Raw genomic sequence first — 27,978 nt, 5'->3', positions numbered from 1 at the left:
TCCTGGATAGGTTTGCAGCACCCCTCTAGCTCCTCGAGAAGTTTACAGCACCCCTCCAGCACCTGGAGAGGTTTGCAGCACCCCCTAGCTCCTGGAGAGGTTTGGCGCACCACTATAACTCCTGGATAGGTTTGCAACACCCTCTAGCTCCTGGATAGGTTTGCAGCCCCCTCTAGCTCCTGGAAAGGTTTGCACCACCCTCTAGCTCCTGGATAGGTTTGCAGCCCCCTCTAGCTCCTGGAGAGGTTTGGCGCACCACTATAACTCCTGGATAGGTTTGCAACACCCTCTAGCTCCTCGATCGGTTTGCAGCGCTCTCCCTAGGTCCTGGATAGGTTTGCAGCCCCCTCTAGCTCCTGGAAAGGTTTGCACCACCCTCTAGCTCCTGGATAGGTTTGCAGCCCCTTCTAGCTCCTGGAAAGGTTTGCACCACCCACCTAGCTCCTGGAAAGGTTTGCAGCCCCCCTGTAAACCCTGGAGAAGTTTGCAGCCCCCTCTAGCTCCTGGAGAGGTGTTCACCACCCCCTAGCTCCTAGACATGTTTGCAGCCCCCTCTAGTTCCTGGAGAGGTTTGCAGCCCCCTCTAGGTCCTGGACATGTTTGCAGCCCCTTCTAGTTCCTGTAGAGGTTTTTGTGCAGCTCTCAGCATCCTGTCACTCACTGTGATACTCCAGGCACAGTAGTACTGAGCTGTGTCATTCTGCCGCACACTGTCGGCCCTCAGGATGAAATGCTGAGCCCCCGGCCTCTCTGCCCTGAAGTGTGTCTCTGGGCTGTCATCAAGCATGCCAGTGCCCCTGGACAGGAACATCATTTCGAAGGGCTGCTGGGGAGTCTTTCGGTACCAGTACATGTTTGGATTGCTGGTGCCCTCCACCGAGCAGCTCATTTCGACAGCCATTCCTGGGGGGACGGAGAGAAATGGGGGGCTCTGGAGTATGGTCTGTGGTTCCACATCTGCAGGGGAAAGGAAGCAGCAAAAGAGAGATGATGAAACAAAAAAGAGAAGTATATTCTGACAGTGAAAAGGAAGATGATTAAATAACTCACAGTGAAAAAACAGAAGCAGTGCGCAGAGTGAGCACGAGCCGTGCATTGCGCCTCGCGCGCTGGTGCTATGACAGCCGAGGTGCATCAGAGCAGGTACTTCCTCTTAAAAGTGGGAGTCAGGGGTGGGTTTCTTTCTGCCCCCTCCTGCCCTCCTCTTTGACTCCTCCTACTTTTGCATTGCACATCTTTCACTTAAGTGGTACAGGTCAGAGCACAGTTTGGTGACCTGAGGTCAGTGCATGAGAAATAACCTCACGAGGAGGCATTTGTTGAAGTGTTAAAAAAAAAACTAGAGACTATTTTTTTACTTTTATACATTTTAAAGTTATTCTAGTCCTGGGAATAATTCATTGCACACCAGTGAAGAGTTGCAGAACTGAGGTGGAAAAGGTTGATGTCTCCTAACATTTATCTGACAACAGACCTTACAAACCTGCTACACTGGTGAAGCAACAGAGAAATCAACAGATGCAAAGCAAACGGGTTGTGCCTTAAAATGTACTGGGTTTTGGCTTAGTACATGAGTATCTACTGTCTGCACCAGGACATGAGTATGTACGGTCTACACCAGTACATGAGTATCTATGGTCTGCACCAGGACATTAGTATCTACGGTCTGCACCAGGACATGACTATCTATGGTCTGCATCAGGACATGAATATCTACGGTCTGCACCAGGACATGAGTATCTACGGTCTGCACAAGGGCAAGAGTATCTACGGTCTGCACCTGTACAAGAGTATCTACAGTCTGCACAAGGCATGAGTATCTATGGTCTGCACCTGTACAAGAGTATCTACGGTCTGCACCAGGACATGAGTATCTACTGTCTGCACCAGGACATGAGTATCTACGGTCTGCACCAGTACAAGAGTACCTACGGTCTTCACAAGGACATGAGTATCTACGGTCTGCACATCGATATGAGTATCTACGGTCTGCACCAGGACATGAGTATCTACGGTCTGCACCAGTACAAGAGTTTTTACGGTTTGCACAAGGACATGAGTATCTATGGTCTGCACAAGGGCAAGAGTATCTACGGTCTGCACCTGTACAAGAGTATCTACAGTCTGCACAAGGCATGAGTATCTATGGTCTGCACCTGTACAAGAGTATCTACGGTCTGCACCAGGACATGAGTATCTACTGTCTGCACCAGGACATGAGTATCTACGGTCTGCACCAGTACAAGAGTACCTACGGTCTTCACAAGGACATGAGTATCTACGGTCTGCACATCGATATGAGTATCTACGGTCTGCACCAGGACATGAGTATCTACGGTCTGCACCAGTACAAGAGTTTTTACGGTTTGCACAAGGACATGAGTATCTATGGTCTGCACAAAGACATGAGTATCTACAGTCTGCACCAGGACATGAGTATCTACGGTCTGCACAAGGACATGAGTATCTACGGTCTGCATCAGGGATCTCCAACCTATTCTATGAAGAGAGATACTTCTGATCAATGAAATGTTCCTGAGTTAGTAATGAATTTGACAACTATTAGTTGTTATCACATCAGAGACAATCACAATTGTGGCTAAACCTTGCAGAATTACTATTACTGACCTTCCAGATGCATGTCACAATATTGAGTGATGCCAAAATATCATAACCACAATCTTGACTAATACAATGTCATGAGGGTACATATATAATTTAGTATAGATTTGCTATTCTAAACTCCACATCTTTGTACCCTGAAGATATATATATATATATATATATATATATATATATATATATATATATATATATATATATATATATATATATATCTTCGATTTGAACAGATGTAAGACAGTCAATTCAGCTATACTTACCGTTATATATTGTGGTAGACTATATTCTGAATACAATATTTTGGCTGGACAAGATTTAAAATTGAATATTGGATAAAACTGAGAGTAACATCAGTCTCAGGAAAAGGTTATCATAATAAGAGGCCTCCAAATGACTAATGGCATATCAGTCCCAGCAGCAAGTACCCACTGGCACAAAGGGAAATACTAACATCTAAAATACTAAAAGCTCTAAATGTCCACAACTCAGTATGAAGTGCCATTCAAAGAGCAGCTTAAACAGGGTTTCAATTTGTAATCACTTTGTTTACAAGCATCAGCATATCAGTTTCGCAAAATACACAGGTTTCTATGGAATGTATACTCTTCACTGTGGGTTAATACACTCAAAGAAAATCTTGTCTTTTTCTTGTCAAGTGAACTTCTTCAATAGGGCCAGAGTAGACCCTCTGAATTGTGTACAGTGCTGGTTTGCACTTCAGGGAGCTACTTCCAGGGTACTCGAGAGCTACCCGTTAGAGATCCCTAATCTACCCTCAAGAGGGTATCAACATGACCACCATAGCACAGAGACACCACTATCCAGATAGAATTATTACAGCTTTTTTGAGAAAGTTGATTTTATAAATTTACCAATAAACTTACTTCTCACATGAACCTACTGACTGGTGCACTTCTCAGCATCACTTCTAACCACTGCTGCAGTACATTTCATCAGAGAGTAGCTGCACTTCGCCGAAGTATTCCAGTACTATACGCAGTGAATATCTGCAATTCTCAGCACTGCTGCAATACATGTAATGGAAGAGTACCTGTACTTCTAAGTACTGCTGCAGTACATTTAATGGAAGAGTACCTGTACTTCTAAGTACTGCTGCAGTAAATTTCAAAGGAGAGTAGCTGCACTTCTCCGAAGTACTCCAGTACTATATGGAGTGAATATCTGCAATTCTTAGTACTGTTGCAGTACATGTAATGGAACAGTACCTGTACTTCCAAGTACTGCTGCAGTATATTTAATGGGAGAGTAGCTATACTTCTCTGAAGCAATCCAGTATTATAAGGAGTGAATATCCGCACTTCTCAACACTGCTCCAGTATATTTAATGGAAGAGTACCTGCACTTCTCAGCAGTGCTACAGTACACTTAATGGAGGAGTGCCTGCACTTCTCAGAACTGCTGCAATACATTTAATGGGAGTGTACCTGCAATTCTCAGCACTGCGGCAGTACATTTAATGAGAGTGTACATGCACTTCTCAGCACTGCTGCAGTACATTTAATGAGAGTGTACATGCACTTTTCAGCCCTCTAAAGTGTATTTAATAGGTGAGTACCTGCACTTCTCTGCACTAATGCACAAAATGTAATGGGAGCGTACTTGCACTTCTTAGCACTGATGCAGTAAATGTAATGGTAGAGTACCTGCACTTCTCAGCACTGCTGCAATTTATTTAATGGGAGAGTACCTGCACTTCTCAGCTCTACTGCAGTACATTTCATGGGGGAGTACCTGCACTTCTCACCGCTGCTGCAGTACATTTCATGGGAGAGCAGCTGCACGTCTCAAATGGTACTCTAAGGAGTGAGTATCTGCACTTCTTTATTTCCACTTAAAGCACTGGTAGTAATCTGGTCTGCTGATGTTTCTCAAGCTCATTGTGCTTCCAAACCCTTCACTGACTTCGTACTGCATCCATCCTATAATATATGGAAGAGCCCCAACCGCTTGGATGAAACTTATGAAAATACTCCATGACAGTATTCCTTCATTCTCTGATAAGGTACTTCATGTAGCACCTGTCCCTTGGAAAAGGGCATCTCTGCCTGGTTCTCGCCACCTGACCTTCCACTCTAGCACCTCATTTAGTAATTGGATGCTTGCTAAGGACCAGGCAGGGCAGTACTGCACATGCGGGCCTTTACAATAGTGAGTAAATTGGCATTATCTTTTGTGTTGCATAGCAGCGCCTATGCGCCCACTGCAACGTTTAGTAAATGAATACTTTCTAAACCTCTGGTAATATCATGAGTAATAATTAGTAAAGCATCAAAAGTATCCGTAGAGCAATTTATAAGAGAATACTAATACTAAAGGCCAGGCAGGGCAGTACTGCGCATGCAGGTTTTTACAATAGTATGTAAATCAACATGAATCCCTAGAAAACTTTATAAAAGGATACTAATACTAAAGGCCAGACAGGGTAGTACTGTGCATGCAGGCCTTTACAATGGTAAGTAAATTGCGTGAATCCCTAGAGCACTTTATAAAGAATACTAATACTAAAGGCCAAGCAGGGTAGTGCTGCGCATGCGGGCCTTTACAATGGTAAGTAAATCGACATGAATCCCTAGAGTACTTTATAAAAGAATACTAACACTAAAGGCCAGGCAGGGTAGTACTGTGCATGAGGGTCTTTACAATGGTAAGCAAATCGAAATGAATCCCTAGATAATAGTTCACTAATAATAGTTTATTAATACTTTATAATAGTTTACTAATACTAAAGGCCAGGCAGGGCAGTACTGTGGGCCTTTACAATGGTAAGTAAATAGGCATGCATCCCTGGAGCACTTTATAATACTAATACTAAAGGCCAGGCAGGGCAGTACTGTGCATGCGGGCCTTTACAATGGTAAGTAAATCGACATTACTCCCTGGAGCACTTTATAATACTAATACTAAAGGCCAGACAGGTCAGTACTGTTCATGAAGGCCTTTACAAAGGTAAGTAAATCGACATGAATACCTAGAGCACTTTATAAAGAATACTAATACTAAAAGCCAGGTAGGGCCGTACTGCTCATGCAAGCCTTTACAATGGTAAGTAAATCAACATAAATCCCTAGAGCACTTTATAGAAGAATACTAATACTAAAGGCCAGGCAGGTTTGTACTGCGCATAGGGGCCTTTACAATGGCAAGTAAATCAACGTGAATCCCTAGAGCACTTTATAAAAGAATACTAATACTAAAGGCCGGGCAGGGCAGTAATGCACAGGCAGGCCTTTACAATGGTAAGTAAATCAACATGAATCCCTAGAGCTCTTTTTAAAAGAATACTAATGCTAAAGGCCAGGCAGGGCAGTACTGCGCATGCGGGCCTTTACAATGTAAGGAAATCAACATGAATTCCTAGAGCACTTTATAAAAGCATACTAATACTAAAGGCCAAGCAGGGTAGTACTGTGCATGCAAGCCTTTACAATGGTAAGTAAATGGACATGAATCCCTAGAGCACTTTATAATACTAATACTAAAGACCAGGCAGGGTAGTACTGTGCATGCGAGCCTTTACAATGGTAAGTAAATCGACATGAATCCCTAGAGCACTTTATAAAGAATACTAATACTAAAGACCGGGCAGTACTGCTCATGCAAGCCTTTACAATGGTAAGTAAATCGACGTGAATCCCTAGAGCACTTTATAAAGAATACTAATACTAAAGGCCAAGCAGGGTAGTACTGCACATGCAGGCCTTTACAATGGTAAGTAAATCAACATGAATCCCTAGAGCACTTTATAAGAAATACTAATACTATTGGCCAGGCAAGGTAGTACTGCGCAAGGGGGCCTTTACAATGGTAAGTAAATCAACATGAATCCCTAGAGCACTTTATAAAAGAATGTTAATTCTAACGTCCAGGCAAGGTAGTACTGCGCATGGGGGCCTTTACAATGGTAAGTAAATCAACATGAATACCTAGAGTACTTTATAAAAGAATACTAATACTGAAGGCCAGGCAAGGTAGTACTGTGCTTGGGGGCCTTTACAATGGTTAGTAAATCAACAGGAAATCCTAGAGTACTTTATAAAAGAATACTAATACTAAAGGCCAAGCAGGGTAGTACTGCGCATGCGGGCCTTTACAATGGTAAGTAAATGGACATGAATCCCTAAAGCACTTTATAATACTAATACTAAAGACCAGGCAGGGCAGTACTGTGCATGCGAGCCTTTACAATGGTAAGTAAATCGACGTGAATCCCTAGAGCACTTTATAAAGAATACTTATACTAAAGACCAAGCAGAGTAGTACTGTGCATGCGGGCCTTTACAATGGTAAGTAAATCAACATGAATCCCTAGAGTACTTTATAAGGAATAGTAATACTAAAGGCCAGGCAAGGCAGTACTGCGCAAGGGGGCCTTTACAATGGTAAGTAAATCAACATGAATACCTAGAGTACTTTATAAAAGAATACTAATTCTGAAGGCCAGGCAAGGTAGTACTGTGCATGGGGGTCTTTACAATGGTAAGTAAATCAACATGAATACCTAGAGTACTTTATAAAAGAATACTAATACTGAAGGCCAGGCAAGGTAGTACTGTGCTTGGGGGCCTTTACAATGGTTAGTAAATCGACAGGAATACCTAGAGTACTTTATAAAAGAATACTAATACTAAAGGCCAAGCAGGGTAGTACTGTGCAGGCGGGCCTTTACAATGGTAAGTAAATCAACATGAATCCCTGGAGCACTTTATAATACTAATACTAAAGGCTAGGCAGGGCAGTACTGCGCATGCGGGCCTTTACAATGGTAAGTTAATCGACATGAATCCCTAGAGCACTTTATTAAGAATACTAATACTAAAGGCCAGGCAGGTCCGTACTGCTCATGCAAGCCTTTACAATGGTAAGTAAATCAACATAAATCCCTAGAGCACTTTAGAGAAGAATACTAATACTAAAGGCCAGGCAGGGTAGTACTGCACATTGGGGCCTTTACAATGGCAAGTAAATCAACGTGAATCCTTAGAGCACTTTATAAAGAATACTAATACTAAAGGCCATGCAGGGCAGTACTGACCATGCGGGCATTTACAATGGTAAGTAAACCGACGTAAATCCCTTGATCACTTTATAAAAGAATACCAATACTAAAGGCCAGACAGGGGAGTACTGTGCATGCAGGTCTTTACAATGATAAGTAAATCAACTTGAATCCCTTGAGCACTTTACAAAGAATACTAATACTAAAGGCCAGGCAGGGCTGTACTGCACATGCAGACCTTTACAATGGTAAGTAAACCGACATTTTGTTTGTGTCACATAGCAGCGCGTGTACACCCACTGCAAACTTTAGTAAACACGTACGGCCTATTAAAGACTTCTTGTATTAGCTAACTAATTAAGCAACAAACGAATCCCTAGAGCACTTTATAAAAGAATACTGCCTACTGTATTTTAATACTTTTTATTCTTTGATACATTTTTACATTTTAACGATAAACACAATCTGTCCCTATTCACATAAAATGCCAACGGTCTCCTTCTTATCCAATACTTTGGGTGTATTATCACTAAATTAATGCCTATTTTATTTTTTGTGCGTTATGCAGCAATATTCCTGATACATTACTGCCATCTACTGGTGCTTATCTTTCATTTTTGTTCAATCTAAATAAGTGTATGTCTGCAAAGCCTGTATAAAGCTTGTCTCTGTTTTCTTTCCCATTTCTTGTCAAAATGTAATAGATTTAGGAGGGCCTAGTGCCTCCTTGTGCCTCATTAGCATCATGTTTTATGATGCTAATGCTGCCCAACAAGGCCAAATTCACTGCGCCATATTGCAAAGTGGCGCAATTCATGCATTGTGCCACTTTGGAACCCCTTGCACCACATTATGCCTGCGACAGGAATAATGTATGCAAGGACAGCGCTCCCCCATCAGGAGGACCCTAAAAATGGCGTAGTGAATGTCAGAGATTCCACTGTGCCATTTTTAACGGCTATTTTTTACACCTGCACGGAACAGGCGTTGAAAGGGGGCATACCATTGTTTTCAATGGGCCCCTATGTACTTTGCAGGATTACTGCCAAATTTTGGTGCTAATCCTGCACAGTACATCAATAGCATCAATCATTTTGACGCTTTTGACCCTACTCTGTGCCATGGTGTGTGGTAGGGGGCGCTAAAGGGCACAAGAAAAGTGGCGCTGCAGTGGTATCTTTTTGCATTATTTGGAGATTCTTTAATATATGTTATGTTTGGGGGCAAATCTAATGTTTTGTATTATAATATAGATTTGTGTGAGTTTTGACAATTTATTAAGATAAAAGTGTATTTTAAGGGTGATATTTGTTTTAAAGATTCAACATTTTTGGGATTATTAGGCATTGTACACTATTTTGGTTTCAGCTTAGATATATATTTTCAACTGATAATAACTTAATAAGAGTTTATGCCTGTTTGGCATTTTTCCAAGCGCACCCCTCATTCAACTGTGCACTAGGCCTGAAGTGAAGGGCCTCATCTTTTTTTTTTGTTGTTGTCCTCACTCATCCCAGGCACCAGGTCTTTTTCCTTTGCTCTTGTGATCAACCATCCTCCTTGACCCGGAGAGGGAGGGGCCTCCTTCTTTCTCTCTCAACAAGTCCACCTAACAATGAAGGTACAGGAAGGAATTTCGAGAGACAGCAGGGAAGGAATAATCATCGGCCAAAATTGATATATTCACCAATTGTGCTTCCAACCGGGCTTTAAAAGGTAGCCAGATTTTCCTTGACTTAAATGTATTATCTGCTCCGGTCTACCAAAAATAGCTAATATAGGGGTGACCTCGATCTCAACCCCAAATACATTAGACATCGTATGTCTCACTGCTTCCCAAAAAGGTTGAATCGCCGAACATATGGACATCCAGCGCCTTTTCCAAACCACACTTTCCACATTTGATCACCTCACCTTTCCCCATCTTTGAAAGTCTGTATTTAGTGTGAATATATGATTTCGTCTAAACGGAACAGGTTTGACCACTTGATATAGAGTACGCATAGACACCTCCCAAACCTGCCCGAGCCGTATTTCCAGAAAAACATCACCCCATAGTTCTTTAGGCAGATTAAATTCGCCATCCCCTGCCTCCACCAACTCCCAATACCATAACGCCACAACTTATTTTGGAAGGGGATCTACCAAAATCTTATCCGCTATCTGAGACCGCATCTCTTATTATCCTTAGCTATCCACCCTTTCAATTGGAGATATTTTAACCTCGACAAGGCCCCACCTGTTTTCTGCAAATTTTCCTCCCAAGACAGTAAGTCCCCCTTCCTTAACTAGCTCTCCCCAGTATTTAAAACCTTCCTTCTTAATTGGGATGGCCAAAACATCCTTCAAACACTCTGGCGTACCTGGCGAATCCCAGATAAGTGACCATTTGCTATAGTATTCAATCCTAAACAGAGACCTGACACTAAACCATAATTGGGCAGCATCCCGCAGAAGTTTTAGCTTGATTTTTTTGAAGAATTTGGGATCCCCAAATTTAAACAAGTAATGGTTTAAACCCTCCTTTACTTCTGCTAACATAGCCTTAAACATACATCCCATGTCTGTGGTACCTAAAGAAGAGCCCAAAATCCTGACATTTTTAAGTTGGAACACCCAACCATGTACTAGCAAATCAGGTAATGCTAATCCGCCTCTTTCCCTTTTCCTCAGCAGCTTTTTCCAAGAAATCCTCACTCCCTTCTGTGCCCAAATAAATGAATTTATATCTTGCTGAAATTTGCCAATCAAAACTTTATCAAACAGTAAAGGAATTGAGTGGTATAAGAAAGTAACTTTAGGTAAAATTATCATTTTAACTAAATTAATTCTACCCAAAATTGACAAAGGTAAATACATCCAATTTTTCATCAGCTTAGAGCACTCCCTCCGTAACATACTAAGATTAGTGTCTGCAATTTGCTCAATATCTTGAAGTATCTTAATACCAAATTACCTCATTTCACTTTTACTAGTACGATTCCCCATGCTCTGATTCCATGCCATTATAACTGTCTTATCAGCATTTATCTTAGCCCGAAACCATACCAAAATTCTCAATTTTATCTAAGATGGCTGGTAAAGCCATATGTAAATCAGATGTACAGACTAACAAATCATCAGCATAAAGGGAGGCTTTTTTCTCCCTTTCCCCGTATACAAAAGAAGGAATTTTCTGCTCCTGTCTGATTCTTCTGGCAAGAGGTTCAATATATAAATTGAACAATAATGGTGAAAGTGGACATCCCTGTCTTGTACCCATAAATATCTGGATCAGAGGTGTCAAACTTCCATTTAACAAAACCCTAGCTACTGGTTTCGAATAAATTAGACGCATCACCTGACAAAATGTATCCCCAAAACCATATTCTTTTAAAACATTAAAGAGAAAGACCCAATTCACCCTGTCAAATGCCTTTGCAGCATCCAACATTACTGCACCTAAAGGGAGGCTGAAGGGCCTCATCTTGTGTCCACTCTCATGCTGAGGTGGAGGCCGTGCATCCAGGGGAGCACATGTGCTAGGATGCTGGCATTGTAGACAGCCTCTGGCTTTCTAATTGCCCGGTGACAGTGCACGTGGTGCACTCATGACAGCATCACGTGACAGAGGCGGCCACATTTGTTAAACATAGATAATGGGAAACTGAAGCCCCCAGTGCCCATTTTAACCAGGTCAGAAGTGCAAGACCAGCTCGTTACCCAGATTCCAGTCATCCCAATGGAATTGTCGTGAGAAGCGGTGCATGTAGCAAGAATCAGGTGAAAATTGGATACTTATGGTGGAATTCCTAAAAACAGAGATTAATTTTAGTTCCAAAGTAAAGACCAGGGAATACTCATTTGAAAACTGAATATGAGTGAGGCCAAGGAGCCTTCAGGTGTAGGTAGTGGTGAGACTTCTTCAAAGAAGATGGTTCAGGATTCGTGGTGAGAGCCTTGGTAACAGACGTTTTTGAATCTGTGTTGAGGAGAAAGAGAAAGACTAAAGTTATTTCCAATGAAGAATATTGGTCCCTAAAGGAGGAGGTTGTGGATAAAAAAATAAGGTCAGGAAAAAAGAAAGATGAAAAGGGAGGTAGATGATAATCTTTCTTATCATGGCAGATGGATGATCTTATCACCACAAAAGAGCAAGGTGTCCTACGCGGCACAAAGGAGGGTGCCCTTTGTGGCACAAAAGAGAGTCAGGCTACACCTGAGGAAAAAAATATCGATGACGAGGGTGAAGACAGTTGTGATGAATTTGTTTTCGATAATTATGAAGACAGTGGTTGGGACTTAAACTATGATAAAATTGAAAGAATAAGGAACTAAAGAATCCTCAAGTAGTAGACATGTTTAGACCTGACATGATAAGGTACCCTAGAAATATTGATTGGTGGCCTATGACTCATGTATCAGATTTTATAAAGTTATACAGATGGTGGGCATTAGAGAAGGAAGCAAGAGCTATGATGAGAGCAGAATGCTCTTGTCTGATTGTATGACCTTGGATTTAGATGCAGATCTCATCAGTTTTGTTTTTAAATTGGGTTGCGATCCCATGAATGGTCTGGAGAGGGCAGTGAAGCAGTGTCAGGATATGCTGATGTATGTTATTGGACGATTAGCAAGAATTTTAAATATGGCTGAAGAAGCCTAATCAAAGTTGGTCCATGTGGATATGGAGTTGTTAGGAGGATGGTCACAGAGGGCAATATGTTTCCTTGGAAATGCAAATGTGGCTTTGATGGCTGAGAGGAGGAAAGCAATTCTTATGCAGATTAGTCCGAAGTTAGGGGACTTTGCAAAAAAGGAGTCGAATTAAGACCCAAAACAGGATCTGTTTGGACATGGTTCAGTGAAAGGTGTTGAAAATATGTTTCCACCTTTGCAAACTTCGATAAGGCTCAGACGTCTTGAGAGAGTATTTGGGGGACATGTGTTCGACAGGGCTGGAGTAAGGGGACGTTTCTCTGGAGGGTAATTTACAAGGTCCCAATAACAATCGCAGGGCAGCAGCTCCTTTAGAGGGTTTCAGTCTTCTCCCGGATTCTACCCTCAGAGAGGAAGAAGTAACAGGTCACCAGTCCAGAGGAAGGGTGCAGTTCTTCAAAAGGAACCAAGGTAAGTGTGAAGACAACTTTTGGTTGTTTGCTATGAAAGGTGGGGGGGCTTAAGACATTTTGTGCACAATTGGAAGGTTTTAACAAGGGATCAATGGGTCCTAGAAGATGCTCAAGTTTGCACAATAATTCCAGGAAATTCCAGGACAAACTGCAGAACCAAGGCAAATGCTATTACAAAAGGATCAGCAAAGATTGGTGGAATCGGAGATTCGCAATATATTAAAAAAGGGAGAAATAGAGAAAGTGTCAGAGAAAGAAGTAATGTTTGTGATCACAGTGTTTCTTGGTCAATAAAAAGGACAAGTGTTGGGGGCTTGTAATACATTTGAGAAATTTGAATTGTTTTTTGATTTACAGACATCTCAAGTTGGGGGGTATCCATCTTTTACGAGATATTTTGAAAATAACCCCCTTGGTGTTTTGCAAAGATGTTGAGGCCAGCTGCAGCATTTCACAGGGAAAGGGGAATTGAAATGGTTATGTATCTGGAGGATTTTCTGATTAAGTCTTAGAATCATTAGGAGTTGAAGACACAACTTCATTTAGTTTTAGATCTAAATTCAGGATGGGAAATTCCTCAGCATTCAGGTGAACACAGTGTTTTCAACCTTAAGTTTACCTGAGAAAAAATTGGTGAAAATAAAATGAAAAGTGAAGCAAGTTTTAAAGAAGCAGTTCATTAAATTGAGATCTTTAGCAATAGTTGTAGGTTTCTTTTCTTCTTCAATTCAGGTGGTCTTCCCGGGACCCCTTCATTACAGAGCACTGGAGAGACTGAAGGCGGAAGGCCTAAGAAAGGGTTTATGGTATGGGGACCAAGGAAAGGTTACAGTGGAAGCATGGGAGGAATTAATTTGGTGGCTAAACAGTTTGGATACTTGGAACGATTTTTGGAATATGTTCAGACTATGTATTGGACATAGATGCAAGTCTTTTTGGTTGGGGCGCTTGTTTGGATCAGCAAGCAACATATCACAGATGTTCATGGGAAGAGAGGTGGTACCATATAAATGGTTTGGAGATGAAAGCTTTGCATAAAAAGGTTTTGGGAAAACATTAAAGAATTGCTTTTTTTGTTAAAGCTGGACAATCAGTTGGCTGGCAACAAGTCAAGGAGCCTAACAGAAATTGCAAATAACATTTGGGGTTTTCGTCTGGAACAGAGGATATGATTCCAAGCAGAGTATTTTCCAGGTCTGTCAATATGGTGGCAGACTGGAATTCAAGGTATGTCAGGGACTACAGCAATTAGAAACTGGAAATGTTCATCTATTCGAGGGAATTTAGAGAGCTTGGGGTCTCTTAGAAGCACATTTTTTTGCATCAAGTTTGACATTCCAGTTACCCTGGTATTTCAGTTGGAGGCCAGATCCCCAGTAAAAGCAGTGGATGCATTTCAACAGGTTTCTATATGGTAAGTTTCTTTAATTTGTAGAGTAATGATGGGTACTAATTTACAGTGGCCACCTTGACCTAGGTATAGTAGTTTACGAGACGTAAATTTGATATTTCAGAAATTGGAGAGTTGGCCTTCAAATAAGTATTTGTCATTCACGACAGTTATCTTGCAAGTTGGCATCTTTACTATGTTTGATTATTTTTAGAAGGGTTCAGATGTAAGAATTTTGGAAGTAATCATTTTTACAACCCAGATGTAGTAATATTTCAAATTACAAAAAAGACTAAGACTATGGCCTTCATTACAACTTTGTCGGGCGGCAACTGCCCGCCCAGCCGGGATGTCGGCCGTAACACAGGTGCTGGCTCCAAATGGATACCAAGGATTGCACCGCCAGCCTGTTGGCGGTGCAATCGTTGAAACAGCCCTGGCGGTCTTTGACCGCCAGGGTTGTAATGAGGGCCTATGTCTTCATTAGTATTTCATCCAAGATTTGATAAGCATCCAAAGTTATGTGGAATGCACTGTTTGTGAAAGTAGGATGACTGAACTTAGAAGAGATGGACTGACTCAGTTGTTGAACTCTTATGTGAGACTATTTAATCAGCTGAGTTCAATAATTATAGTATGTTGACTGTAAATATACATGCTAGAAGCATGAGTGGATATGCAAAGATTTGGTGCACATTCAATTCAATGCGATGGCGAGTAAAGTTTTTTTCTTCAGGAGGTTTTCTGAAAGAGTTTTTGAAAGCGGCAGACTGGTCTAATGCTGATGTCTTTGCAAAATTGTATTTAAATCTATGGAACATGTTTTGACTGTTGTGTTTTCACATCTTTGAACATACATAATGCAAGCCTCAGGTCTTGATATGAAATGTAGATTCTACAAGTTTTGCGAAGCAAAAGTCTGGTTGTCATTAAAGACACAGAGGCTAGCACTATCCCACCCTCCCTGCCAACATAAAAATAATTATGGAGGGAGAGTGGGCATGAAAAGTATTTACAGTGTTTTAAATATATAGGCTTTGTTAAGAAAAAAGTTCAGAGTTAATTTTACATTCACTCCTATATTTCTTTTTTTCAGAGAACCAATAAGGATGGAGATTTTTTTGTGTCAGAGGAGGCATGAAAAGTTGGAACATTTGGTTACTCTTTTCAGTACAAGATGTTTTAGCATTCGAGCAGCTGTAAAGAGGAAGATAGCTGATGGCTTCAGAGTGATAGAGCCTGCAGTTTTGTTCTAATTCTAACATTTAAGTATGGTTAAAGTTTGATTTAAAGTGCTGCATGGAGTAACAATAAAAGATTAATGCATAATGCTAGCCTCAGTGTCTTTAATTAAATCCAGATTGTCTCTTCACAAAACTTAGAGAATCTACATTTTGTGGCTGCACAACTGTTCTAAGTTATTGTAGTTGAATTGTGACACTGTAATGTCTGGTGCTAGACCCCGCAGGCAAGGTAAAAAGCAGATCATTTAGCATCATTGCAGCTACGGTTTAAACAAAAAAAACAAAAAAATGTGTTTTCATTCTTCTGATATGTTTTTCTCAAGTAAACAGTGATCAGAAGAAAGGATGTGTCTAAGACAACATGTTTATTGTTTACACCCTATAGCTCATTACAGGAAAGACATAGGCCCTTATTACGACTTCGGCGGACAGAAAAGGCCATCCACCAAAGTCCTGCAGTCTGGTTGGCGCCAGTGCGGTCCCCTTCCCGTGGCCCCTATAAGGAGTTTCCAGTTGGGTCAGCGGGAGGAAATAGAGTTTCCACCTGCTGGCCCAGTGGGAAACAGCCCACAACATTGACGCCGGCTCATAATTGAACTGGCGAAAATGTTGTGGTGCGTAGGGTGCACGAGCACTTGTCGCACTTATCACTGTCTGCAAAGCAGACTGTAAAAAGCACAAGGGGCTGGCCAGGGAGCCCCCTGCACTGTCCATGCTACCCCCATGTAACTGCCGGTGGACAAGGGACTCAGAATCCCCAGGGCAGAGCTGCACTGGAGGATTAGGACCACCAGCACCGCCAGCCCCTCCAGTGGAGGAGAAGTGGTGGTGCTGGTGGTCAGACCGTGGCGCAACCACCACGGTCATAATGTGGCTGTCAGACCACCACAGTGGCGGCGGTCCGACAGCCACCGTGGCACTGGCGGTCTTAAGACCACCTTGGCCATAATGAGGCCCATAACCTTTCTGCATGTTTTTCATGTCTTATTCTACAGCATTTTTAATCTGAATTACATTAATTCGATTCTAATATTTGATTTGCCACATATTACTGAGTACTTTTAGATGTGTTTAATTATGCCCTACCGATTCCACTTTATTCTTCACATCTGAAAACACACCATTTCATTTGAAAGAGCAATACACCAAGGATTTAAGTTGTTTGTGAGGGGGTTGATTGTGTAGCCATGTATTATAGGGGGTTAAAATACACACCTCCGTACATTATAAGGATACTGCAAGTCAACTCAGAATTCCATGATTTTCAACTTTGGCCTGGTCCCTCTACATGCTCATGGAACTTCTCAGTGACTTCAAATATCCTTATAAAGTACAATTGGCGGTATTTTAATCCCTGTATAATGACCATTACCATGATTAACGCATGTGGATCTTCTTCAATAGCCAGTACTTTATCTCTGTGTAATGACCATTAATATGTTCATAACATGTGGGGAATTCAAACATGCATGAATTTTGCACAGACAGTTTAACACTGTTTTTGTTTAATAGCTCTATCTTCCCATGGGAGAGGAAAGAGTTTTGCATAAACTGTAAATTATCAGATTACTTGTGGACAACTTTTATCATTGATCTAAGGTAACCTTACCTTCCTGAATCAGTAATGAAGAGTTCACTCCTAAAATTATTGAGCATGCTGTATGTGTTGTACCACTGTGGGTCTGTAATCTGCTCCGTTAAACAGCTTGTAAAGGTTAACTTACAAGTAATAGTTAGTCGGTGATGCCACTCAGATCAACTAACACACTTTGGGGACAATTATTAACACTTTTTACAGATGTGAAACTTAAGTGTGCAAAAGGTGTCCCAGTCTTTGATTCACAGAATCTACGGATATTTAGGGGCAGGGATGGCAAAATGCCCACTAGGTGGAAATAATTTTCTGATATCTTACGTGTTGGTTAGGGACGGGTGCATCAGGACTACTAGAGTCAAGGAATGGCCCTTGAAATTGTAATGACACCTTACATTTTCGGGCCGTTAGAGCGTTCATTATCATTTATAATGCATTTCTAACTCAAACTGCATATGTAAGTTTACACCTGTCACTGTGGGGTGGGAGAAGGCTTTCAACTTGAAAAAGATTTATTGACATTTATTTTTCTTGAAACACCATCATGGACAGGGAGTGGACGGTCCATGGTAGGAATGCCCTGAATGTTTGGGATTTCCCACACTTGCGAACAACCTAACAACTGCCAGAGCTTTACAAAGGAGAAACACATTTATTTACACAGGAGCTGGGTGGAAATCACACTTGGTACAGATTTAAACACAAGTATGAATGTAAGTCTGATATACGGTATTTTTAGCTAAAAGGCAGCAGAGGACCTCCATGGGGGCAGATCAGCCATATGCTTTTAGGCCCATCTGCCACCAAGGGGGGCAGACGCCACTTGACACCGGGATGTTTTATTCGTAATATGTTGTTGTGGGGAGCGACCCCTTGGGCAAGGGTTGCTCCTCTTTAGTGGTGATTATTTTGCCCTTTTGTGTCCCCTTGAGGGCAGATCAGCCATATGCTTTTAGGCCCATCTGCCCCAAAGGTGAGCAGAACCACTAGACACCAGGGATGTTTTATTGAATATGTTGTTGTTGTGGGGAGTGGCCCATTGGCCAAGTGTCACTCCCCTTTAGGGGGTGATTATTCTGGACGTTTCTGCCCCTCTTGGGGGCAGATCGCCATATGCTATATGCTTTTAGGCCTGTATTACCCCAAAGGTGGGTAGAAGCCACTAGACACCAGGGATGTTTTATTGGGAATATGTTGTGGGGAGCGGCCACTTGGGAAAGGATCGCTCCCCTTTAGGGGGTGATTATTTTGGCCTATTCCACCTCCCACAAGGACAGACCAGCTATATGCTTTTAGGCCCATCAGCCATTAGACTCCAGGGATTTATTTATATAGTCATTTTGTTGTTTTAGGGAACGGCCCCTTGGGCAAGGTCCCTTTTGAGGGTGAATATTTTGGCTATATTTTTAGGTCCATCTGACCCCCAGTTTGGCTGGTGGTGTGTGCGGACTGATGCACTATATACCTTTGTGATCATAATGTTTTATTTCTCCTTTTTATTGTAGTGCAAAGCTTTTGATTCCTTTGCCTATGACTCCTGCTTGCGGTTTCGGTACTGGTGTCTGCAGTTTGCGTAGTTGGATGTGTTTGGTTAGAAACACTTTTTTGTACTGTTTACTCCAAATGAGTATCACTGCCCTGCATGAATCTGTTTTTTCTAAGAGGTGTAATAATAACAGCATATTAAGCTTATGTTTTGTTGTGCGTGAAATTCTCTTTGGATTTCTCCACAACATGTATTGTGTTGTCTTGTGTGTAACCGTCTTTGTTTTTTTCCTTCTCGTGGTATATTGTTGATGCTTGCTGTATCTGTGCAGACTACGTTGCTGCGCTCAGTCATTTTCACAATGCAGGGATGCACCATATTTAATAGAATACAGAGCACCCCTGTGTTGCCCCCTGCGCCGGTGCTAATTTGATGCCGAGCGCCAACGCAGCCATCCTTGCGCCATGGTCATGGATGGCTGCACTGTAGGGGAGATTGTTTCTGTGCAGGAAGGGACACCTTCCTGCAGAAAAACAATCTTAAATGGTGATTTGCTCTTTCTATGTGTGCTGCAGAATGCAGCACACATAGAGAAAGGAAAAAATGAGGAGAAATTTAAGCATTTCTTCTCGTCGTGCCATGCTTAATGCCACCTTGTAAATACAGCACATTCCTGCATGTTCCTAAAAGCTGGGAAGATGGTGACTACAGTACAGTAAACCGTTTGTGGATGTTATTTTTAGGGGAAAACACAGACACTTTTTCCTGGAGCACTTTTTCCGTATTTTTAAAAAATGTACTCAAAATGTTGCTATATTTTGCCTATTTTCTCAGTCCCCTCGAGGGAAATCTACAAATATTTTAAACTTTTTGGGTTACGAATGAGAGTGGAAAAAAGGACCCAAATCAGGCGTGGGTAGTTTATGTAGAAAAAAGTTATGGAGCCCTATGTGCAAACTATCCCAAATTGCCAGAAAAGGGCTCAGCACTAGAGGGGAAAGGCCTAGCAGCAAAGAGGTTAACACATGGAGTGCATTAGATAACAATTAATGTGGTTAGGGGTTCATGTCACATGAGTCTGATATATATTGTCCATCTGACTTATAAGGTACAGAGTTTGGTAAGGAATGAAAAATATATTCATGTTTTAGACACTATCCAAACATGTTTAAACATTAAACTAATAATGTTGTTTTGTTTGGAATCAGAGAAACATCATAGTATTCATAGAGTCCTCTCTTTCTGCAGAACAAAATAGTCTGTGAAACATATGATAATTGTGCACTTAGAGGAAGAGACAGATGCATAGACACACTTCTTATAATAAAAACTGCAACTTTGTCCATGTGTGTTTTATTAAGTTGGGAGGGGATGACCATATCAACTTAATCAACCGGGATCTTGTTCAATTTCATCAATAATCATTGAGAAAAGGCTCCTTAGTGGTAGCTGTAGTACAAACAGCAGGATATTCCCCTGAGTAATGTTTGACAAACACAACACAATAAAATAAGCAAACGAATTTAGAAAAAAAAGAATAAATAGCAAAATTGCACAAAATGGTTAGAACACATTAAGGGAGCCAAGATATTACTTCTTGACAAAAATGTAAAAATGCCCACAGGGAGAATGGTAGACTAAACATAGCAATGAGTCTGTCTCCAGTACCCAAAAACAGCCGCCAAAGGTCACTCTTGCATCAAAGATGAACATAAGTTGCCACGTGCAAACAGTTTTGAGCCACAGAGGATGGGACACCTGGGTCAGGTTCAGTTAACCAGCTGCTGCCTTGATGGAGCATCCTAAACCAAGGACATGACATGTTGAAACAAACTGTTCCAGACTCTGCCTCCACAACTCTTCATTAAAAGGTGACATCTGCATCAAAGTCTGGGAATGCAGCCTGCACTTTACTCAAACCTGACCAGTGCTTTCTGACAAAACCTGGATCCTTTCCCAAAGTATTCTGAAGCAGCAGAAATGGGGTGGCAGGGCTTTACTAGGGGCCATAAATGAATACTTTTGAAATGCCTCATCCAATGAAAGGACACAAAACACTAAGAGGCACATTTATGGAAAGCCCAATGCTGCGCTGTGCTGCGTGACAGGGAAAGGGCTGGAATGATCCATACTTAACGTGCGCTTACCTGGCTTTTCCATGTGCACGAAATGCTGCCCAGTGCCAAAAAGCCACTGAGCACCTGCCTTTGACCATACACACCCCAACCTGCTGGACAGTGCCTTACATAATTCTAAATCTGGTTGCAAATAAATGTCCCCTTAGTTGTCTAGTCTGCGAGTTTGAGTCAAACCACTCAACCATTAAATCTGTCAACCTTTATTTATGGAACAACTCTGTAACTTTGGGCCCATTTGCGGAGGCAGGACTTTCAAGGTCAGAATTTTACCACCTTAGTTTTACTCCTATCTATGGAGAAACTGTCCACCTTTGTGAGTTTTTTTAGTCCCAAGAGTACTCTAAGAAATGGAAGGCATCTGTAGATTGACATGAGTACTTACTTATGCATCATATTTACGTGCAATATTCCCAGCTGGAGGAAAAATCTGCCTCCTTTTTAGGGTCGTGCAAGCGTGCTAACCTGTCGTAATCTCTCTGTGGACTTTTAACTACGCCCACCACACTCCCATCAGTTTAGTTGGTTCAAGGGCTTGCCTTTTTTAAATGGCTTGATTTTGTTTGTGAAAGGCATGCATATGTCATGCCTTTTCTGGTATTTAGCCATTCTCGAGCTCACCGGCCAACTGCTGAAAACATACGCAGCTCCATGTTTTCAGCATAGTTTCTGCACTACTTTTTCTTTTTATTTCGTACGCAGCGCGATCTCGCTGCACATTTGCTGATACGTTTGTCTGCATGCGAACTTCGGTTTCATTTTGTGTGCTCCTTCACACTCATGGCGTAGACTTTAAATGGGGTCACTTATGTAATGCTGGATTACTTTTAATTTTCATTTTATGTGGCAATAAAAGTCTGGTTAGGACTTTACAACGCTAATAGATCTAAGTCGAACAAATGCGAGACCCATTGCATTGCAAATGCTTGTTAATTTTTTCCTTGTACAGCATATGTTTCCGGATAGCAATCCTTACCTTTAAATCCCCACGTTTTCATTCCCTTTTTCCACCTTAGAAGCTCTTGTTCCTTCCTTTAAGAGAGGCACTTTTGTGTACAATTCTAAGGTGAACGACTACCTGCAATCGGTATTGGTACCCTCAAACATTTCAGATCTGTGAGTGCTCATTTAATTCTAACTTGTATTTCTCCTAAAAGTCCCATGTCACATTCATTCCCTCTCATTTACAAATGTCAGATATTCATCTCAGGCTGAGTTTCCCACCTTCAGTAAACTTACTCCTGCAAATTGTTCTTAGTGCCAAACTAAGTGGAACTTAGCTCTGCAAAACGTCTGTGGTTCAAGCCCCTCACACCATATGCACCACTTTACAACTAAGTGTAACTTAGGTGTGTGAAAGCGTTTGTGAACTCAGTCGCTCAAATTTCAGTTACCAATTTGCACCTAGTGGAAGTGAGATGTGCACAATCATTAGAGAACAGTGCCCCAAATCCAAACTACTGTTCTCCAGTGGGACTTAAGAGAGTAAAACCTTTTGTAAATCAATGCCTCTCGACCTTACTTGTGACATTATCTTATGTCCCACCTTGCACCTAAGTGGAAATTATATGCATAGAAACCTTTGTGTGAACCCATCTCTCCAGGTCACATGTAACATCTTGCACCCAAATGAAACTCTGGGATGCAAAACCTATGACAGACCGAGGCCTCAAGGTCTTCTCATTAGGGATGGGCAGAAACCACAGTGTCACTCAGCAGAATTCTGCGGAGTTACATGAAAACTCTGGGAGATTTTGTGGCGTTCCACAAGTGGGCAGACAAGACACATCAGGCTACTTGAGCTGATTATTAGTGCCAGGAGCTCATTCTGTGCTGAAAAATTAGCACGAATGACACTTCGCAGTGCACCAGAGGGTGTTGCCTATTAAGTTGATTTTGTGCCACTTGAGTAGATTTTTTTTACTTGAACAGCATTTTCTGACCATGGACTCCCTCATTGAGAAAATCTTGCATGAGCCATCCTGGTGACCGAAACTCATGCTCGGGGAGGCCAAATCTCACTCACCCTCACCAATTTACCACTGGCGAGCCACATGTGGGAAAAACTCCAACACATGACGGTTGGCAGTTACAAGCGTAATGTGGAGTGGCCAAAACTACACCAACTCCTTTGGTGGTGCAGAATTTATCACCCACCGCTACTTATCACCCACTTTGCAAATAAGTCTACAAAGGTGCAGTGTAACCTTTGTTAAATGAGATCTTGAGATCTTTGCACTAAACTGAAACTTGGATGCACTAATGTTTTTCTGACTCCCAGGCTCCAGATCTCAGGTACTGGCTTGCACTTAATTTGCACACAGGTATGCACAAGCATTTGTGTATTGAGCCCCAGATCTCCTATACCACTACGCATCTAAGTGAAACTGAGTTCATCCAAAAATGTATGAAAGTAGACCCAACAAATCTTTGAACCCCCCTAAGAAAAACTTAAGTGTGCAAGGACTCTTGTGAACAGAACCCTCAGATCTCCAGAGCACCTTGCACCTAGATGGGACCTGGGTACACAAAACCTTTTATATCTTAGGCCTGCAGGGCTCATGTAGCGCCTTGAGGCGATATTCACCCTTCTGGTACCAGGTACGTTGAACTGCAAGTCATGCAGTATCCCCTGTACTGCACACGTTGTAAATGTGTTACTCCCAGAATACTCTTGTCGCCTACTGATGCAAGTGTCTGACGAGTGTTTTAGCCGAACACACTGCGCCCACAAGACTTCCTGTAGTGCTGAGCATCACGTGACTTTTTCCACAGTGTGCAACAAGCCTGTAACTGTATTTAACAATATTTTACATTTACTGTCATCAAAGTCCCTGCCAGCTGGCAAGTACTTTAATTAGCTGCAGAGGCATAAGCTTCACCAATAGAGGAGAGGTTTCTCCGAGAACCTTCCTTGGGGTGTGGCTGGGGGAGGGGCCATTTTTGTATGAGTGTGTAATGCCGTGGGGACAGGGGGCACCGTGGTACAGCCCTATGGGCCGCCTTTACAAAAACATTACCTTGAGAACTTTCACTCACGAGTTGAGGAACCCGGTGGAATATTTACTGAAAGCTATGCTTTCTTTTCTTAATTTATTTTTTATTTTGTAGTTAGCTAATACTTTATTAACAACGATGGACCTTCCATGAGATTGATTTCTGTGGCACCCCTTTAAAGCCCGGTGAATCTGACCAGCTGCGAGTTTTGAGTAAGTAACAGGGTAATACTAGTTTACTCTTTTAATCACTAATATTCTTACCAATGTTCTATTGTAATTTGTTGTAATTTGTCGATCAAGCTTCCCTTTTGTTCTTTTTTAAATGTGTGCACTTCACATGACCGTTATTATGTTTGCAAAGGTTATTTAAAAAAAACAAAAAACGAAAAGACATGTATATTTTTTACAGACTTCTTTGTCAACAAATTATCTATTTGGCTACTCCAAAGTTTCTTTGCAGAAATGAAAAGTTGGAATTAATAGCAATTACATTTGTTATACATTCACTTTAGCCTTCTGCTCTTGGCTTGGGCATGTTGGCTCCTGTAATGCCACAGTGGGGGCTGCCTCCCTTATTTACCTCTGTGCACCTGGTTTTGAAACTTTGTGGTGTTCTGGTGAGACATTAGTTATCACTTTCATTGATGTTCATGTCATACACACGTGTAGAGCAGCAACACAACCAGATGTCTCTTAATTAGCTCTTATCTTAGAGTCTACAGAGAGAAATCAGCTGCAAATGGGTTTTTCTTAGTCTAGAGATGCTGTAACAGAAGTGAAAAAGTGAGAAACTGATGACTCCTTGGTGCAGACCACCACACCCCATTGCGACAGGCCATGTCGCTCTGTGTTCACCACTCAGCTGTACTTCGGCGAAGGGACCAAGTTAAGCGTACTCGGTGAGACTTTATGGTATTGTTCAGTCTGGTGTAATCACCTACACATAAGTACCAATCTGCTCTCAGCAGTCAGGCAGCATTACAAAAATGAATCATCCTTGTTGATTTGCAGAATTTTCCTTGGTTAGATCTCACAGGGACCATGTGGTGATGTCTCAAATCTGTGTACTGTATATGCAAGTGTTGAGCAAAAATAAATCTTAAATAGGATGTGTTTGAACATTGGTCTTTAACGTGTTCCAATGCATTGAAAATGGTGGTTCAGACAAGAGAGCGGGACTGAATGTCCCAGTATTTCGCCGTAGGTATGTCACTGTGTACTTACTCAGAAGCTTACTTTGGTCCAGGTACCAAACTGTCTGTTTTAGGTAAGAAAACCAAGATTATCATGACAGGTTAATGTGAAATTGGCAATGTCTTTTTTTGAAATGTTGTTCATTTCTCCTGAATTCTGCTTTGACACAATTATCACAACTTCAGTGCATGAACAATGTTCCAGTTGGGTAAACGAGTGAGGGGTCTTTAGTCGAGTAGAACTGGTGTGAGATAGAAATGAGGGGGATCGTTCTAAGCTTCACCAGAAGTTCAGAATGTGTCTTCTTCAGACGCCTTGGTGATGCATCAACGATGGTGGAACCAATCGAGAAGACGGTGTATCTAGAGGGGTCGGAGGATAAAAGGATTTTTGTGTCAATAGCAAAGAAACCAACTAATGAGAGAACTAAAACTATAGATACTTTGTAAGGCAACGACACAGTTGTGCAGAACACGCCCGACAGAAGCTAGGCTGGGAGATCTAAGTTTGCAACAAAGGACAGTCAACATTTGATAGGAGGGGTTCTTATTTACCTGTTATCCATTATGCATGCTGAATTGCTTACGTTTACACCAGAATGTTTTAAATGGACCTGGTGGGATGTTAATTGGGCTGCACCTCGTGCAAAAACAGGGCTGAAACTCAGAGGAAATATGATTTATGAATAATATTTTGTGCAATTTACATTGATAGCAACTACTTACAATATGTCAAAAGGTTGCTGGCCCATTAATTTGGAAAGAATATGGGTGTGGGGTGCTAGTGGAAATACACAAGCAGTTATTACCAGAGGATTCTGGGAGTTGGAGATTAACATGGAAGGCATGACCACTGAGAAATGGTTGACAATCCCGATTATATACTGATCTCCAGAGTCCCAACAAGTCTAGACAATACTGTGTTTCAGTGTTTGAGTATGTTAGAGGAATTAACTCAAGGAAAGACACAAGACAGGATAACCTCAATTATTGTGCTGTAAATGTGGAACATTGACTGTGAAGCCTTACTCATTCCCTGAACAGAAAGCAGTTTGTGTATGTATAATGATGCTGTTTCTATCAGTAGACATACATGAGCCATAGGGGCAGCCGGCTATTAATGAGCTGACTTACGTATTGAAACTGAATAGAAATCTATTTATGTCCACTGTGCTACCTGCAGGGGCCATGCTCCGCGGTGGGTGGTCTTTGTACAGACGCTTGCTTCTCACACGCCTGTGATGTCCCGCCTGGTCGCGACAGCACCTGCGCTCCACACTGAAGTTTTCGAACAGCCTCTCGTGGCTGTGTTATGCAAGCGAGCAATACTTCGGAGCAGGAACCAGACTCACTGTCCTCGGTAAGACAATCCCCTTGGCCTGGTCCCCTGAGTGCATCATGTGTCCTGGATGCACCAGCATGCGTTGTTAGATGGGGTCAGTGTACAATCTAATGTCTTCTAGATGGGTCTAGATTCCAATGGTCTGAGGCTCCATGTCCTGCGTGTGATGGGACTGGCATGTCTTGGTGATGCCCCGCCCTCAGGCTTTGAGAGTACCAGAGGGACATTGCACTGACTAGGCAGCAGGTACACCCTAGAATGAGTTCCGCACACCCCTAGGTGGTTTCCAGAATGAGACATTTGCGATTAAAAAGGTGAAAGAAAATGTACTTAGAACTTATATCACCCTAAAAATGCCCTACCACAGCGTGTTTTATGAAGAAAACAAGCTGTTGTATTTATAAACTAAATTCCTGGAGCCCTTCAACGTTCCTTGTTCAGTTCTGAAGATGTGATTTGGTTTATATGAGTATGAATAAATGGGAACAAGTTTTGAAAAGAGTTTGTTTCTAAATATTTATTGAATTTTTGTCTGATGTGAACAGGGAACATTTTATTTTATTCATCTGCACCTTGCTTGAGTTAAAAAGCAGGAACACCCCCAGAATGCACCTCGTAAAGACGCTTACTGTTAGACTGCGGTATATTTCAATTCTGATGTCCCAATAAAACACAGGAGCTCTTCTAGGGCGCTCCTAATCGGTCAGGAAATTCTGCAGCCACGAATGTGCAATGTGATTTTTTAAATATTTTTATATTATTTAACTAATGTTTTTGCTGGCTGCACAAGTGTTTTATAGCATGCTGAACTGATGCATAATAAGGACAAATATATATAATTTATTTATAAATGTATCGATATATATAATAATACATAATCGATATATACAGGACATTTGAGTCTGAGATGGGTAAAACACAGCAGCTATGCACGTCATGGGCAGCTTTCTGGGGGAGACTTTACTTTAGCAAAGAAGGAGACAGATTAAAACTTTTCGAAAAAGAGAGAAAATACTGTTTCTGCAAGCAGCTCCGTGCAGTACTTTGAAACTGGAACAAAACTGTCTGCAGTAGGTAACATTGTTTTTAATTGTTACATTTTGCATTTCTACATAGACTGTCACACGGTCGAACACTGATATGCCAAAGAGAATCATTGGGAATTGAGAAGGTTCATAAATTCATTTATCTGAGGATCCACGAACATTCTTTATTTTATATTTTGTTTTAGAAGGTTTGTGCCCCGATGATGGAAAGATCTGTGGCCCCATTCTTGGGGGTCACCTATATAAGGTGCCTGGACCAGCAGTTCGCACCTGTTGTGACTTCCATCTCTGATGCTCGCCCCGCAGGTCAGCAAATCCTGTCTGTGGCTGCAAAACCCAGAGAAAGCCCGTCCGAGCGGCCTGGGCACGGACCCCGGGCGAGGGCGAGCGGGGAAGCGCCTTGGCAAAGTCACGATCAGAACACATCAGTCTTTGGTCTTGTCTGGGCACTCATGGATAGTGGGCACGCGCATGCTATCGATGGTTCCAATTATTAAGTGCTTTGAATCGGCCTCCTTGTCTTTTAACTGTAAGATGTTTTTGGTAAACATCCCATATTAGAGTAAAACCCACATTGAGATGCTGCTCGGCCATTGGTACCTGTGAACTACTGGTGGAAGCCGCTCACAGAAGGAGCCTCTTAATGTAAGTTATTGGTGTGGACCTTGGTAGTGAAAAGGGGTTCACAGTTCTGTTTTTAAAACACCAAATACACGTATTTTAACTTGGCTCCTGGACAAAGCTCATTTAGGACTGGGGATCAGCAGATGAGCAAAATGAGCCTTCTTTGTGGCATGAT

General features: G+C 41.8%; 1 gene segment (V, D, J or C); it reads left to right on the top strand.

Annotated features, from left to right (window-relative positions):
* The first annotated feature begins 7,676 nt into the window (after nt 1-7,676).
* LOC138246733 (T cell receptor beta chain MC.7.G5-like) overlaps nt 7,677-27,978 on the top strand; it is a 31,780-nt gene continuing 11,478 nt past the window's right edge. The window contains 2 exon segments of the C gene segment in view: nt 7,677-7,694; nt 24,410-24,497. Coding sequence covers nt 7,677-7,694; nt 24,410-24,497 — 106 coding nt within the window.

The sequence above is a fragment of the Pleurodeles waltl genome, chromosome 7, assembly GCF_031143425.1.
Source record: "Pleurodeles waltl isolate 20211129_DDA chromosome 7, aPleWal1.hap1.20221129, whole genome shotgun sequence".
Taxonomy (NCBI): Eukaryota; Metazoa; Chordata; class Amphibia; order Caudata; family Salamandridae; genus Pleurodeles; species Pleurodeles waltl.
Note: the sequence above shows the minus strand (reverse complement) of the source record. Positions and strands in the feature narration are given on the sequence as shown.